This window comes from Babylonia areolata, chromosome 1, assembly GCF_041734735.1.
Source record: "Babylonia areolata isolate BAREFJ2019XMU chromosome 1, ASM4173473v1, whole genome shotgun sequence".
Taxonomy (NCBI): domain Eukaryota; kingdom Metazoa; phylum Mollusca; class Gastropoda; order Neogastropoda; family Buccinidae; genus Babylonia; species Babylonia areolata.
The window spans coordinates 39479671-39495696 of NC_134876.1; the positions used below are offsets into that span (position 1 = coordinate 39479671).

Below are 16026 nucleotides of genomic sequence, written 5' to 3' on the forward strand. Positions count from 1 at the left end.
AGGGTGGGACCATATGGTTCAGTCCTTTTCCACCATGATGCTAACTGACAGGGTGGGACCATATGGTTCAGTCCTTCTCCACCATGATGCTAACTGACAGGGTGGGACCATATGGTTCAAACAGGCCTTCTCCACCATGATGCGAACTGACAGGGTGGGACCATATGGTTCAGTCCTTCTCCACCATGTTGCTAACTGACAGGGTGGGACCATATGGTTCAAACAGTCCTTCTCCACCATGATGCTAACTGACAGGGTGGGACCATATGGTTCAGTCCTTCTCCACCATGATGCTAACTGACAGGGTGGGACCATATGGTTCAAACAGGCCTTCTCCACCATGATGCTAACTGACAGGGTGGGACCATATGGTTCAAACAGTCCTTCTCCACCGTGATGCTAACCAACAGGGTGGGACCATATGGTTCAAACAGTCCTTTTCCACCATGATGCTAACTGACAGGGTGGGACCATATGGTTCAAACAGTCCTTCTCCACCATGATGCTAACCAACAGGGTGGGACCATATGGTTCAAACAGTCCTTCTCCACCATGATGCTAACCAACAGGGTGGGACCATATGGTTCAGTCCTTCTCCACCATGATGCTAACTGACAGGGTGGGACCATATGGTTCAGTCCTTCTCCACCATGATGCTAACTGACAGGGTGGGACCATATGGTTCAAACAGTCCTTTTCCACCATGATGCTAACTGACAGGGTGGGACCATATGGTTCAAACAGTCCTTTTCCACCATGATGCTAACTGACAGGGTGGGACCATATGGTTCAAACAGTCCTTCTCCACCGTGATGCTAACCAACAGGGTGGGACCATATGGTTCAAACAGTCCTTTTCCACCATGATGCTAACCAACAGGGTGGGACCATATGGTTCAAACAGTCCTTCACCATGATGCTAACCAACAGGGTGGGACCATATGGTTCAGTCCTTCTCCACCATGATGCTAACCAACAGGGTGGGACCATATGGTTAGGTCCTTCTCCACCATGATGCTAACTGACAGGGTGGGACCATATGGTTCAAACAGTCCTTCACCATGATGCTAACCAACAGGGTGGGACCATATGGTTCAAACAGTCCTTCTCCACCATGATGCTAACTGACAGGGTGGGACCATATGGTTCAAACAGGCCTTCTCCACCATGATGCTAACTGACAGGGTGGGACCATATGGTTCAAACAGTCCTTCTCCACCATGATGCTAACTGACAGGGTGGGACCATATGGTTCAAACAGTCCTCCACCATGATGCTAACCGACAAGGTGGGACCATATGGTTCAGTCCTTCTCCACCATGATGCTAACTGACAGGGTGGGACTATATGGTTCAGTCCTTCTCCACCATGATGCTAACTGACAGGGTGGGACCATATGGTTCAGTCCTTCTCCACCATGATGCTAACTGACAGGGTGGGACCATATGGTTCAGTCCTTCTCCACCATGATGCTAACCGACAAGGTGGGACCATATGGTTCAGTCCTTCTCCACCATGATGCTAACTGACAGGGTGGGACTATATGGTTCAGTCCTTCTCCACCATGATGCTAACCGACAAGGTGGGACCATATGGTTCAGTCCTTCTCCACCATGATGCTAACTGACAGGGTGGGACTATATGGTTCAGTCCTTCTCCACCATGATGCTAACTGACAGGGTGGGACTATATGGTTCAGTCCTTCTCCACCATGATGCTAACTGACAGGGTGGGACTATATGGTTCAGTCCTTCTCCACCATGATGCTAACCGACAAGGTGGGACCATATGGTTCAGTCCTTCTCCACCATGATGCTAACTGACAGGGTGGGACTATATGGTTCAGTCCTTCTCCACCATGATGCTAACTGACAGGGTGGGACCATATGGTTCAGTCCTTCTCCACCATGATGCTAACTGACAGGGTGGGACCATATGGTTCAAACAGTCCTTCTCCACCATGATGCTAACTGACAGGGTGGGACCATATGGTTCAGTCCTTCTCCACCATGGTGCTAACTGACAGGGTGGGACTATATGGTTCAGTCCTTCTCCACCATGATGCTAACTGACAGGGTGGGACTATATGGTTCAGTCCTTCTCCACCATGATGCTAACCGACAAGGTGGGACCATATGGTTCAGTCCTTCTCCACCATGATGCTAACTGACAGGGTGGGACTATATGGTTCAGTCCTTCTCCACCATGATGCTAACTGACAGGGTGGGACTATATGGTTCAGTCCTTCTCCACCATGATGCTAACCGACAAGGTGGGACCATATGGTTCAGTCCTTCTCCACCATGATGCTAACTGACAGGGTGGGACTATATGGTTCAGTCCTTCTCCACCATGATGCTAACTGACAGGGTGGGACCATATGGTTCAGTCCTTCTCCACCATGATGCTAACTGACAGGGTGGGACCATATGGTTCAAACAGTCCTTCTCCACCATGATGCTAACTGACAGGGTGGGACCATATGGTTCAGTCCTTCTCCACCATGATGCTAACCGACAAGGTGGGACCATATGGTTCAGTCCTTCTCCACCATGATGCTAACTGACAGGGTGGGACTATATGGTTCAGTCCTTCTCCACCATGATGCTAACTGACAGGGTGGGACTATATGGTTCAGTCCTTCTCCACCATGATGCTAACCGACAAGGTGGGACCATATGGTTCAGTCCTTCTCCACCATGATGCTAACTGACAGGGTGGGACTATATGGTTCAGTCCTTCTCCACCATGATGCTAACCGACAAGGTGGGACCATATGGTTCAGTCCTTCTCCACCATGATGCTAACTGACAGGGTGGGACTATATGGTTCAGTCCTTCTCCACCATGATGCTAACTGACAGGGTGGGACTATATGGTTCAGTCCTTCTCCACCATGATGCTAACTGACAGGGTGGGACTATATGGTTCAGTCCTTCTCCACCATGATGCTAACCGACAAGGTGGGACCATATGGTTCAGTCCTTCTCCACCATGATGCTAACTGACAGGGTGGGACTATATGGTTCAGTCCTTCTCCACCATGATGCTAACTGACAGGGTGGGACCATATGGTTCAGTCCTTCTCCACCATGATGCTAACTGACAGGGTGGGACCATATGGTTCAAACAGTCCTTCTCCACCATGATGCTAACTGACAGGGTGGGACCATATGGTTCAGTCCTTCTCCACCATGATGCTAACCGACAAGGTGGGACCATATGGTTCAGTCCTTCTCCACCATGATGCTAACTGACAGGGTGGGACTATATGGTTCAGTCCTTCTCCACCATGATGCTAACTGACAGGGTGGGACTATATGGTTCAGTCCTTCTCCACCATGATGCTAACCGACAAGGTGGGACCATATGGTTCAGTCCTTCTCCACCATGATGCTAACTGACAGGGTGGGACTATATGGTTCAGTCCTTCTCCACCATGATGCTAACTGACAGGGTGGGACTATATGGTTCAGTCCTTCTCCACCATGATGCTAACCGACAAGGTGGGACCATATGGTTCAGTCCTTCTCCACCATGATGCTAACTGACAGGGTGGGACTATATGGTTCAGTCCTTCTCCACCATGATGCTAACTGACAGGGTGGGACCATATGGTTCAGTCCTTCTCCACCATGATGCTAACTGACAGGGTGGGACCATATGGTTCAAACAGTCCTTCTCCACCATGATGCTAACTGACAGGGTGGGACCATATGGTTCAGTCCTTCTCCACCATGATGCTAACCGACAAGGTGGGACCATATGGTTCAGTCCTTCTCCACCATGATGCTAACTGACAGGGTGGGACTATATGGTTCAGTCCTTCTCCACCATGATGCTAACTGACAGGGTGGGACTATATGGTTCAGTCCTTCTCCACCATGATGCTAACCGACAAGGTGGGACCATATGGTTCAGTCCTTCTCCACCATGATGCTAACTGACAGGGTGGGACTATATGGTTCAGTCCTTCTCCACCATGATGCTAACCGACAAGGTGGGACCATATGGTTCAGTCCTTCTCCACCATGATGCTAACTGACAGGGTGGGACTATATGGTTCAGTCCTTCTCCACCATGATGCTAACTGACAGGGTGGGACTATATGGTTCAGTCCTTCTCCACCATGATGCTAACTGACAGGGTGGGACTATATGGTTCAGTCCTTCTCCACCATGATGCTAACCGACAAGGTGGGACCATATGGTTCAGTCCTTCTCCACCATGATGCTAACTGACAGGGTGGGACTATATGGTTCAGTCCTTCTCCACCATGATGCTACTGACAGGGTGGGACCATATGGTTCAGTCCTTCTCCACCATGATGCTAACTGACAGGGTGGGACCATATGGTTCAAACAGTCCTTCTCCACCATGATGCTAACTGACAGGGTGGGACCATATGGTTCAGTCCTTCTCCACCATGATGCTAACCGACAAGGTGGGACCATATGGTTCAGTCCTTCTCCACCATGATGCTAACTGACAGGGTGGGACTATATGGTTCAGTCCTTCTCCACCATGATGCTAACTGACAGGGTGGGACTATATGGTTCAGTCCTTCTCCACCATGATGCTAACCGACAAGGTGGGACCATATGGTTCAGTCCTTCTCCACCATGATGCTAACTGACAGGGTGGGACTATATGGTTCAGTCCTTCTCCACCATGATGCTAACTGACAGGGTGGGACTATATGGTTCAGTCCTTCTCCACCATGATGCTAACCGACAAGGTGGGACCATATGGTTCAGTCCTTCTCCACCATGATGCTAACTGACAGGGTGGGACTATATGGTTCAGTCCTTCTCCACCATGATGCTAACTGACAGGGTGGGACCATATGGTTCAGTCCTTCTCCACCATGATGCTAACTGACAGGGTGGGACCATATGGTTCAAACAGTCCTTCTCCACCATGATGCTAACTGACAGGGTGGGACCATATGGTTCAGTCCTTCTCCACCATGATGCTAACCGACAAGGTGGGACCATATGGTTCAGTCCTTCTCCACCATGATGCTAACTGACAGGGTGGGACTATATGGTTCAGTCCTTCTCCACCATGATGCTAACTGACAGGGTGGGACTATATGGTTCAGTCCTTCTCCACCATGATGCTAACCGACAAGGTGGGACCATATGGTTCAGTCCTTCTCCACCATGATGCTAACTGACAGGGTGGGACTATATGGTTCAGTCCTTCTCCACCATGATGCTAACTGACAGGGTGGGACCATATGGTTCAGTCCTTCTCCACCATGATGCTAACTGACAGGGTGGGACCATATGGTTCAAACAGTCCTTCTCCACCATGATGCTAACTGACAGGGTGGGACCATATGGTTCAGTCCTTCTCCACCATGATGCTAACTGACAGGGTGGGACCATATGGTTCAAACAGTCCTCCACCATGATGCTAACCGACAAGGTGGGACCATATGGTTCAAACAGTCCTTCTCCACCATGATGCTAACTGGCTCAAGGAGCAGCTCCTAATGCTTGTGCCAATATGGTTAAGGGAGACAATTATGCCACAGCAGTTTTTGACACAAATGATGTCAACATTGTATTGCATTCACAGGCGTAACAATCAGTTTAACCATTTAATCAAAGGCCATCAGGTTTTTCATCTTTTCTCAATTGTTTGAAAATTCAGTCATGTAAATCACAGCTCTCTATATCCTTCTTTCTTAGTCACTGATTTGTAAAAACAAAAACAAAAAATGCTGTTTACTCAAACCCAGATTACAGTCATTGCAAAATAAAACATAAGCTTAAATGATATATTACCAAGAGTAAAAATGGATAGTTCTTTTTCTAATCATAAAGTATTTGAGTTGCAAAACAATGTAAAACACACACACACACACATATAAAGATAACTACTGTCTGCTGCTTGAATTCCCATCAGCAAAGGGGAAAAAAAAAAAGTAAAATTGAAGAAAGAAAATGCATATATACGTATTTCCAGTATACACAGATTGAAGGTACCAAATGCTAATTTGTAGAACCTTCCTCTTTTTTTTCTTTTTTTTCAGGTGCTTTCTTCTTCTTTTTTTTTTTTCTTTTTTTTTTTTTTTAATGAAAACATTGTGGGATTGGTGGGGTTGGGGACATATGAGAAACAGCAAAAACAAACTTGTGTATTTTGAAACAGAACATGAGCAATCATGGACTCAATTTAGTTTAAACACACTCTCCTATTCTTATTACACACATTCATACAAAGCAATTATCTTTCTCTGTCGTAAATATAGATGAGAATGATGAAGATAGTGGCATGACGGTCCTTGTAGATGACAGTGATGATCCTGATGACAAATGTGATGAAGAAATGTACCCAGTCCAGTCATGGCCAACAAGATATTTACAGCTTGATACGCATATCCGTCTTCACCTCTGAAAACAAACAACAAAGATGTGTAACATAAAGCTTCAATTTACCTGTTTCAGAAATCTAAAATTCCCTCTGAAACATCCACTCAGACACACATGCTTGCCTGTAATTACATTCCAGGTTAACACCAAACAGAACAATAGCGTTTTGAATGTTGCATCTGATAAAATTGATGTGTGTGAATATTATCTTTCTATTACTGACATCAATAACAATTCAAATCTGACATCTTGATAAGATGTATCACTAGTATGAACAATATTTCCCATTTTGTTGATGTGAAAGATTATTGCTGATGGAAGTACTTTTTATTTCAAGGGACAACATAAACCCAAGTCTCAGGGAGCTGCGAGAAATGTTTACACAGTGAAAGATAAACACAAATAAAGGACGTATGCAAGCAACCACAAAACTGTGATATTTGAGTGGAAATTCATGTGGTGTACTTGCTTACTGGAAGTTATGTTTCTTTGTACGTGTGTGTGTGTGTGTGTGTGTGTGTGTGTGTAAGAAATGCATCTATACAACAACACTAATGTTGCACATATCTCATGATGTATGTGTGTGTGTGTGTGTGTAAGAAATGCATCTGTACAGCAACACTAATGATGCACATATCCCATGATACATGCTCTTGCATAGAACATCACAAAATATTATGTAAAGAAAGGTTTTCTTTCTGTATGCTGAACTAAAAACCAGTTTCCAAACACCATTTGAAACCCAATTGTCTTGTAAACAAAAAAAAGTGAATTTCATGCCGCTCAATGCTGTACTTAAATCAGAAGAGAATATCTTGTCAAACTTGTCAAAGGTTCTGCACATATAAACCTCACACAAGTACACATGTAAACATTATTCAACTGGAAAGAAACCAGGTGGAAAACAAAAGAAATCTAAGACTTCTTTATAAAACAAAACAAAACACAAAAAAATGAAAACTTACAAAACATTATGCTCAACTTAATACTCTTGATTGTATCACTAACGGTGACTTACCATGACTAGCAAACTGCTTTGTGGTTCTTCATTCCTGAGTATGCTGATATTATGTATTACCTTACCTACCTCCACTTTATGGGTAGCGACCTCGAGAGGCAGTCACTTTATTGTCCCGCCCACATCCGGGTATGGGGAAGCCGTCTGCGTCTAAAGGACATGGTACATCCAACCCGGGCATCCCCTGGGGCACACAAGGCAACAATTGGCGGCATGCAAAATCCACTGGGGTATTGGGGAACCAACGGGAGGGCTAATAAATGGTAGGGTGACAATCACTCTCAAGTGTCATTTTTTGTGATTTTCTTTTTTTTGGGGGGGGGGGCCTGGGGGGGGACAACTGTTGGTTGTGCAAATTGTTATTCACATGTGGATTGAGAGCAAGAGCACAGAGGAAAAAACCACATGGAAACACTGGACAAAAATGCTGGTGTAAAACACATGCCTGTTGAGACAGGAGAAATGTTCATACATGCACCATTTTCCCACATATCAATTTTCATTTGGCATTACAGAAGTTAGAATACAATGCATATGAGTCACATTCCAAGTTGATGACACTGTCAGACACTGTTCCTTGCTCATCCTGTCGCTTTACGTCACCCTTTCCTGATACAATCAAGATGTTCACTAACCCACCGTTTGTGATACAATCAAGGTGTTCACTAACCCACCGTTTGTGATACAATCAAGGTGTTCACTAACCCACTGTTTGTGATACAATCAAGAGTAGTTTCCTTACCCATTAGTCATAATAACATCAAGAGTTATTACTTAATACCCATCCATCAAAAACAAAATAAAAAGCTTTCTTTTTTTTTTTTACACACCAGTTGTGATGCAATAAAAATGCAGAATCAACTCATATTTTGGTGATACAGTCAAAACTTATTACCTATCCACCTGTAAATAATACAATCAGGAGCTATTCCTTACTCACCCTTTTGTGATACAAAAAGTGTTCCCTAATCTCTCTACAGATGTTACCTAATCTACACGATGTGATCAAGAGTTCCTTTACCTACCCTTTGTGATGTAATCAAAAGTTCCCTCACCCAGGCTTTATGATGTAATCAAACGTTCCCTCACCCAGGCTTTATGATGTAATCAAAAGTTCCCTCACCCAGGCTTTATGATGTAATCAAAAGTTCCCTCACCCAGGCTTTATAATGTAATCAAAAGTTCCCTTAGCCAGGCTTTATGATGCAACCACAAGTTCCTTTACCAACCACTTATGATGTAATCAAAAGTTCCCTTGCCAAGGCTTTATGATGTAATCAAAAGTTCCCTTGCCAAGGCTTTATGATGTAATCAAAAGTTCCCTTAGCCAGGCTTTATGATGCAACCACAAGCTCCTTTACCAACCATTTATGATGTAATCAAAAGTTCCCTTACCCAGGCTTTATGATGCAACCACAAGTTCCTTTACCAACCATTTATGATGTAATCAAAAGTTCCCTTACCCAGGCTTTATGATGCAACCACAAGTTCCTTTACCAACCATTTATGATGGAATCAAAAGTTCCCTTAGCCAGGCTTTATGATGCAACCACAAGTTCCTTTACCAACCATTTATGATGCAATCAAAAGTTCCCTTGCCCAGGCTTTATGGTGCAGCCATAAGTTCCTTAATCCACCCTTTGATGCAGTCATTAGTTCCCTTACCTACCCTTTGTGATGCAATCAGAAGTTCCCTCATCCACCATTTATAATGTGATAAAAAGTTCCCTTATCCACCATCTATAATGCAATGGAAAAGTTCCCCTTCCCACTCTTAATGATGTAATCAAAAGTTCTATCAATGAAGTATTGTTGGATCTTGAATGTCCTGTATTATTCCATGGTAAATAGCCATTACACTATTCTGAATCATGTTCTCAGGAGACTGACTGAACACAAATGTTCACTCTATTGTGTCTTCCATTGCAGCAAGTGTTTTCCAGGCCAGGTAATCAAACGAATGAGAACATGCACAAATAATATCAGTAATCTGCTCATGCACTACTTTTTTGTTGTTTTGGGTTTTTTCTTTTGTTTTTGCTCATGCACTACTTTGAACAGACAGTGCATTATTCTTTCTGGTCTGATTTTCCCTGAAAAGAACTGCTTGTCCACTCACCACTGGGCAAAAACCAGGAGGCAGTCCACAACCACACTAGTCAAACTTCATTTTCAGTAAGGAAAGACAGCTACTAATACTGTCATACATGCAACAGTCCTCATCAAGTTATTGCTTAATGTACCAAAATGCAAACCAAGAAACTGATGCAACACTGAAGTCAAGACATTCACCCTTTGCTCTGTTCACAAAGCCTGGGTACACTAAACAATATCAATGGGACAAGTTTAATCAACTGGCAGCATCCCTGCAGGCCACAGACACCAAAAAGGGGCAGCCAGGCTCAGCCAGCGATGCAAGGCATGCAGAGACAAGCGCAGCAAGCCAAAAGCATTACCTGCTCTGGCAGGACCCAGCCACAGCCAGGGAGGGGCAGGCCATCGTGCCCTAGGGGACAGGGAGCATCCAGGCCAGGACTGCCCTGTGGGGACAGCAGCCAACCGCCACACAACTGTTAGTGCTCCTCTCCTAAAGCTTCACACCAACACCAGCAACAAGCCTCCTTTCCCAACACACAGCACTGCACAAAGCTGTGAGTCTTTCTTGATCACTCAGTATGACCCAAGGCATTGCTACCAGCCATTCTGTGAAGAAAGCTTTTCTTGTCCAAAACTTTCCTTCCTGACTAGAGGAGACCCCAGTCACAGGCATGAGCCAACCAGGCATGATGGCAGCTCTGACTGGGGTGTGTGTACTATATGTGTTAATACAGGCTTTCATAGCACCATTTCTGCTGAAGCAACAATAATTTTTCATGTTAGTATTTGAATACCTTTTCAGAATAAGCAAGCAGGAATGTTCCATTATTAGACATAAGCTGAAGAAAAGATGTTTGACAGATACTAAGGTGTACAGTGAAAGAAAATGAGAGAGATTATATATCTGATTAATGACCTGTTTTCTCACTTTTTTGTTGTTAAACACAGCCCAGAGATTATCTTCACTTTTGACTGGGCCACAAATGCTGTGGCTGATTTTTATTTACTGGTAATATTCAACAAACATGACATATATTACAAGAGACATTAGGTAACTACATACACACAGTATAAATTCTTCACAGTGCATTTTTTTTTTAGAAGAATAGTTTAATTTTTTATTCCTTGTCATGCTCCAAATTTTCTTCCAAGAAATTCTTGTTATATGGGGAAAAAGAAATTCATTGGTTAAATCCATTCTAGTTTTAAAAATAACTACACACAGGATCAGACCAAAAACGCATTCTAAAAGCCATTTTAGAATATGGTAAACATCTGAAATAAACAAAAACTTGTACCACAGCTGTGACACAATACTTTTCCATTCAATTTAGCTACAAAAACATACACTGAGCATAAATGGTGCCTGTCTTGGTGCTTACCTTAAAAGCATGAATCTGATTAAGGATGCGTAAATTGCTTGTACATTTTAAGCAGAGTAATGAATACAAATCACTGATTATTGCAAGCAGAAAGCAGTTAAGAGCCATGGAACCATGGTTACATAACAGCAGTTGTAATTTCTGTCTACAGCTATACAAGAAAGCAGTGATTAATTTCTGTTACAGGATGATGGAATATACAAGCTTGTATTTATTTTCACAGACGACAAGCCGTATTGATTGATGAAGAAAAAGGTTTTTGACATATTGTGAAACAGAAAGCAAAACAGAAAAATAGATAAAAACAAAGCTGGAAACAATGGAAAATTTACAATGTAGGGGGAAAAAAAGAAGTATAGAACCAACAGGTACACAAAACACAATTAACAAAACTGATTCAGCAAATTTACAATAATGATGTGACTGTAGTCATACATATTCTTTTTCAGTATTACAACACTTAGTAAAATCCTTGTCCAATTTACAAGATCAATAGTTGCTGCATCTACTCTTACCACCACATTTTATGCACAGTTGTATGGATACTAACATGCCACTTGAGAGTCACGTTCACAAGATGTATGATTGGCTATTAGAGTTAAGCGTATAATCTTCTTCCATGCAGATGCAGTCAGTTGCTGCAACTGACCATCAGAAATTCAACTGGCTTTCAGATGATTGGAAACATTTTATTTTCTTAAAAAATTTTACTCCCCCATTCTTTAAATCCTGTTTTCTACATACAAAATAAAAATAAAGAATGAAAATATTTGGAAAAAAGTATGGCAGGCTCTGCAAATGTACAAAATGTAGGCATATGCACTAAAAGTACAAAAACAAACACAAAAATCAACAAATAAAAGCACACATACAAACATAGAGTGGCAAAAGAAAGCACACAAATGACTATAAGCAGTGCTGAAGGACATACGGGCCCTACCTGTGCAGAAGCAGTCAAGAAGTACAGTATAAGTTGACCTACCTGGTCTCCTTTAGCTCCCTTATGGCCGCGTTTGCCTCGTCTTCCTCTCTTGCCCTGGGCAAAGAATACTTCACTCCATCATCACAGAACATAAGGATAATTAATGCAATGAGATGTGCAGAAATAATTCCCTTTATCGTGTTGTTTACTATGTCTATATGCATGTGCATTGCATCATATATTGCTTGTGTGGTTATTGTAATGCATCTATTGGCAAAGCACTTCTGGGTTTAAGTGTGAGCATACATGTATGTTTGTCCATGAAAGCACATGTATGTGTGTGTGTGTGTGTGCTTGAGAGAGAGAGGGAGAGAGTGGGGTGGGGTGGGGGGAATCTTACCCTGTGGCAGGAATTTTTTTAACAGTCGGCTAGCATTAGGTATGGCGAAACAATAACAGGCTTTTCTATGTGTGTTTTTATTTATCTGTTGTTGTTGTTTTGTTTTATTATCGGATTCTGTGCAGAAAATACTTCATGTACCAGTGTGTAAATCACCGGTATCTGTGTAGGTTTGTCACCAGACTAGTTTGTCTTCCACATGTTACTGTATTGATTTCAACCTAACAGAACATTGTACACCAATCATTCCCCAACTTTTCCTTTACAAACATTGAAGAATGCAGATTTAAACTTTGAAAAAGATTTATACAAACTTTATATGCACTTCTGTTACCCAAGTCTTCATGCTATCATTATCCTTTGTGAAAGACTGAGCAGAAGTATGATCCATCTGTTGAATTCCAAAATTAATTAAAGCACAAGTAATTTAGAATGCAAGAAAATGTTTTTCTTAAAATAAAAGTTTCTGGGGTTTTTTTGTGGACACTCCAAAAACTTCTTGTTGTAACCAGTATTACTGATGTGACTTTTAATCCAAAGGTTCATGAATAAAAATTATTAGTTGTGCAAGAGTATTCAAGACCTGCATAGATAAAAATGATTCTGCCTATTCATTCACTCATCTTCATCAAGTTCACATGGTATCAGAGTTTAGTGTGCTATGGGCTTAAATGGGAAGACTGGGGCTGTACAGCTGAGTATCATCCACTTCACGGATGTGTCTTTGGATGAGCAGCTCAAATTTCCTGACCAACACTGCAAATGGCTGTGTCTCTCGGGCCTGGTTAACACTGGGATATCATCATGAAAGGAAGCGTACAGTACAGCATTGTCATGTAGTCCTACACCTAACAGACCTTCATAGCAACATTGTCATCATCATCATCATCCAACATAAAAAGCCCCAAATTCTGAGGCCTTTCAACAACAACAACAACAAAAAACCAACATTCACATAGTATTCATCAACCAAAATTATGACATTGTACTCTCCATGACAAATAACAAAGCTGCATTTAAAGATGCAAGTGTGCAAATCAATAACACTGAGTAAAACAGGACACAGCTGCAGACAAAATTTGATTACAATGCATATATGAAGATCAGTATGGGAAGGAAGGACCAGAAGACAAAAGAAGAAAAAAGAGATGGGGGTGGAGAAAAATAAAAGGAATGTGAAAATGTTACTTTATTTAGCTGAAAACAATTAAGGTAGTTTAAAGTTTACTGACAAACCCAAAGATGAATTATGAAAGATGCATGCAGAAGGGAAGAGGACTCTCTTCGGAAAAAAAATAATAACACCGATAAAAACAAATGTAATTTGAAAAAGTGCATGCAGCTTATTAAGTCTGTCACATGGAAAAGAAAAATTTGTTTCTGGTCCTGCCATTCCAAGAGCAAGGAAATCCATTCTTATCTTTTAGAGTTTACATGGCTGAGTTTTCACATCCATGAGAAATCCTTCCTTAAATGTGTGTACTGTGTCCTGTGTGCTCACTCACTGTTCCACATCTTGCACAGTGTCAGTGTGTGATGGAGCTACAGGTGGTTGTTTCCACTGATTACCTGGGGGAACTTTGTATTGAATATTACTGCTGACACACTTTCTAGGCTCTCTTGACTGTTTCTCCAGGAATCTTGTTTTAATGGCCACGATTCTTATGTCTTGCCTCCTGAACTTGTGTCAAGCACCCCTGCATTATTTCATAAATGAACTGAATGTTCAAAGCCTTTTTATCTGACACCCTGTCACTTTACTGTCTCATTTGGGATCTCCTCTTGGGATCACCAATGACATGAGATAACAGCACAAATGCGTTTAGTAATTTCATCCATGGGATTGATCAGCAAGATGGTGTTTCACTGTCTGTTTCTGAACCACATGCATCAACACTTCTTGTCAAATATTCTGACAGACCCTTTTACATGTGGCAGTGACCAAGTCCATCTTTGTTTTTTCTCTGATCACACAAGTGTGATAACATGCAGCATACAATGGTTTCAAAAGTGCATTAGATTTATTATCTCTACAGAAACAAAAAACTCATGAGACAACAAAAATGATTGCTTAAAAAAAAAGAAGAAAAAAAAAGAGAGAACGATATAAGTGTGCTAGTAAATGACTAATGCCATTCAGTCACCAACATTGTGTGTGTGTGTGTGTGTGTGTGTGTGTGTGTGTGTGTGTGTGTGAGAGAGAGAGAGAGAGAGAGAGAGAGACTGAGAGATAAAGAGCGATGGGGATGGAGAATTATATGTGGAAAATTAGATTTACTCACAAGGTAAAAGAAGAAAAAAAAAAAGCAACAATAATAACATATACAGTCAACTCCACCACTACTATGTTGGATTAAAGGCAAACTGAAGAGAACAGTTTAGACCCAAATCTCAATCAACCCATAACACTGGCGAGTTCTTGCACAATAAAGTCACAAGAAAGAAAAGAGTTCTGTTCTTGCACAATAAAGTCACAAGAAAGAAAAGAGTTCTGTTCTTGCACAATAAAGTCACAAGAAAGAAAAGAGTTCTGTTCTTGCACAATAAAGTCACAAGAAAGAAACGAGTTCTGTTCTTGCACAATAAAGAAAAGAGTTCTGTTCTTGCACAATAAAGTCACAAGAAAGAAAGACATCATGGGGAGAAAAAAAAGTTCCAGAACAATATTAGTAAATTGTGCTAACGTTACTGTCACTCATTGTGTTAAGTCTGCAGCCTGCACTGTGAGCACAGGAACAAGGTTCAAACATCTCACCTCCGGGCCTGGCGGACCCTGTGGTCCAGGATGTCCAATGCCCTATACAGTATCAGTCAAAGGACCTCTATTATGCAACACATGGCAACCTTCAACTCTCAAAACCGAACGGATCAACTTTTTTTTTTAAAAGATGTATTTTTCCCCAAACAGGACAGGTACATAAGATACAAAACATTACATGTACAATGTCAGGATACCTACCTAATTGTATGAATAAAACAATAGCAAAGAACAATAAAAATATAAAAAAAGGGGGAGGGGGAGAACATTCAGAACAGTATGTAATTCCATTCACAAAGGTTATTTTTACAAGAACCAGAATCTATTCAATGGTGGTCATCCATGCCTTGAACTGCAAACTGAAGAGGACTTGGACCATCTCCTTCTCCAGAAAAAAAAAAAAGAATTGAAAGGCACATGCCAAAGCCCTAACAATCGTATACATTCTGCAGGATAAGAATTTTCCTTCTTTTGTGGGAGGATGAATTCTCTCAATATACATTTGCCTACTTCCTGCCTAACTCTTCTGACTTAACAATGCAGTGGCTATCTGTGTCAGTTGATGATCATGAGGGTTTTGTCTTCCAGTTACGTATCAGGTGGTAACAGTATGAAAACCTTGATAGGCGATTCTAGCTACTTATTAATCATTCTAACTATTAACAAGCTAAGGAAAAAAAAATGAAAGTACGACAAAGACCTGTATGCTATTTTGGTTTTTGTGGAAGCTCCGAGGCCACAAGACTGATCATGTAAAAAACAACAACAAAAAACCCAACCAATTACTACAAATGTGTGTGTTCAAACCCAGTACCTGGCAAAATATATTTTAAAACACAGATATCAGACTGTCAGAACAACATTTCTTTTTGTTTTATCTTGGTCTTTTTCTGGATACCTAATTTTTCATCAGTCCACATGTGTGTGTGCGTGTGCGCGTGCGCGCGCGTGTGTGTGTGTGTGTGTGTGTTCGCGCGTGCGCATGTGTCTCTGTGTGTGCATGCATGCATGTGTGCATGTGTGTGTGTGCATGTGCATCCTCGTGTGTATGTGTTGAGGTGTGTATCT

General features: G+C 41.9%; 1 protein-coding gene and 1 long non-coding RNA gene across 7 annotated transcripts in view; one reads left to right on the forward strand and one right to left on the reverse strand.

Annotated features, from left to right (window-relative positions):
• Positions 1 to 4293: 4293 nt before the first annotated feature.
• Positions 4294 to 5941, forward strand: LOC143282866 (uncharacterized). Its single transcript, XR_013055322.1, has 2 exons — positions 4294 to 5381; positions 5432 to 5941. It is a non-coding gene; the product is annotated as an uncharacterized LOC143282866 (long non-coding RNA).
• A 104-nt stretch (positions 5942 to 6045) lies between these two features.
• LOC143282841 (uncharacterized) overlaps positions 6046 to 16026 on the reverse strand; it is a 146847-nt gene continuing 136866 nt past the window's right edge. For 5 of the 6 annotated variants that reach the window (XM_076588673.1, XM_076588691.1, XM_076588708.1 and 2 more), the window contains 3 exons: positions 11861 to 11914; positions 7469 to 7583; positions 6046 to 6402 (listed from right to left, as the gene is read on the reverse strand). In XM_076588673.1, the coding sequence (XP_076444788.1) occupies positions 7476 to 7583; positions 11861 to 11914 (162 nt within the window). In that variant the 3' untranslated portion in view covers positions 6046 to 6402; positions 7469 to 7475. The remainder of the gene's footprint in view (positions 6403 to 7468; positions 7584 to 11860; positions 11915 to 16026) is intronic. The other variant, XM_076588699.1, reaches the window with a different exon arrangement.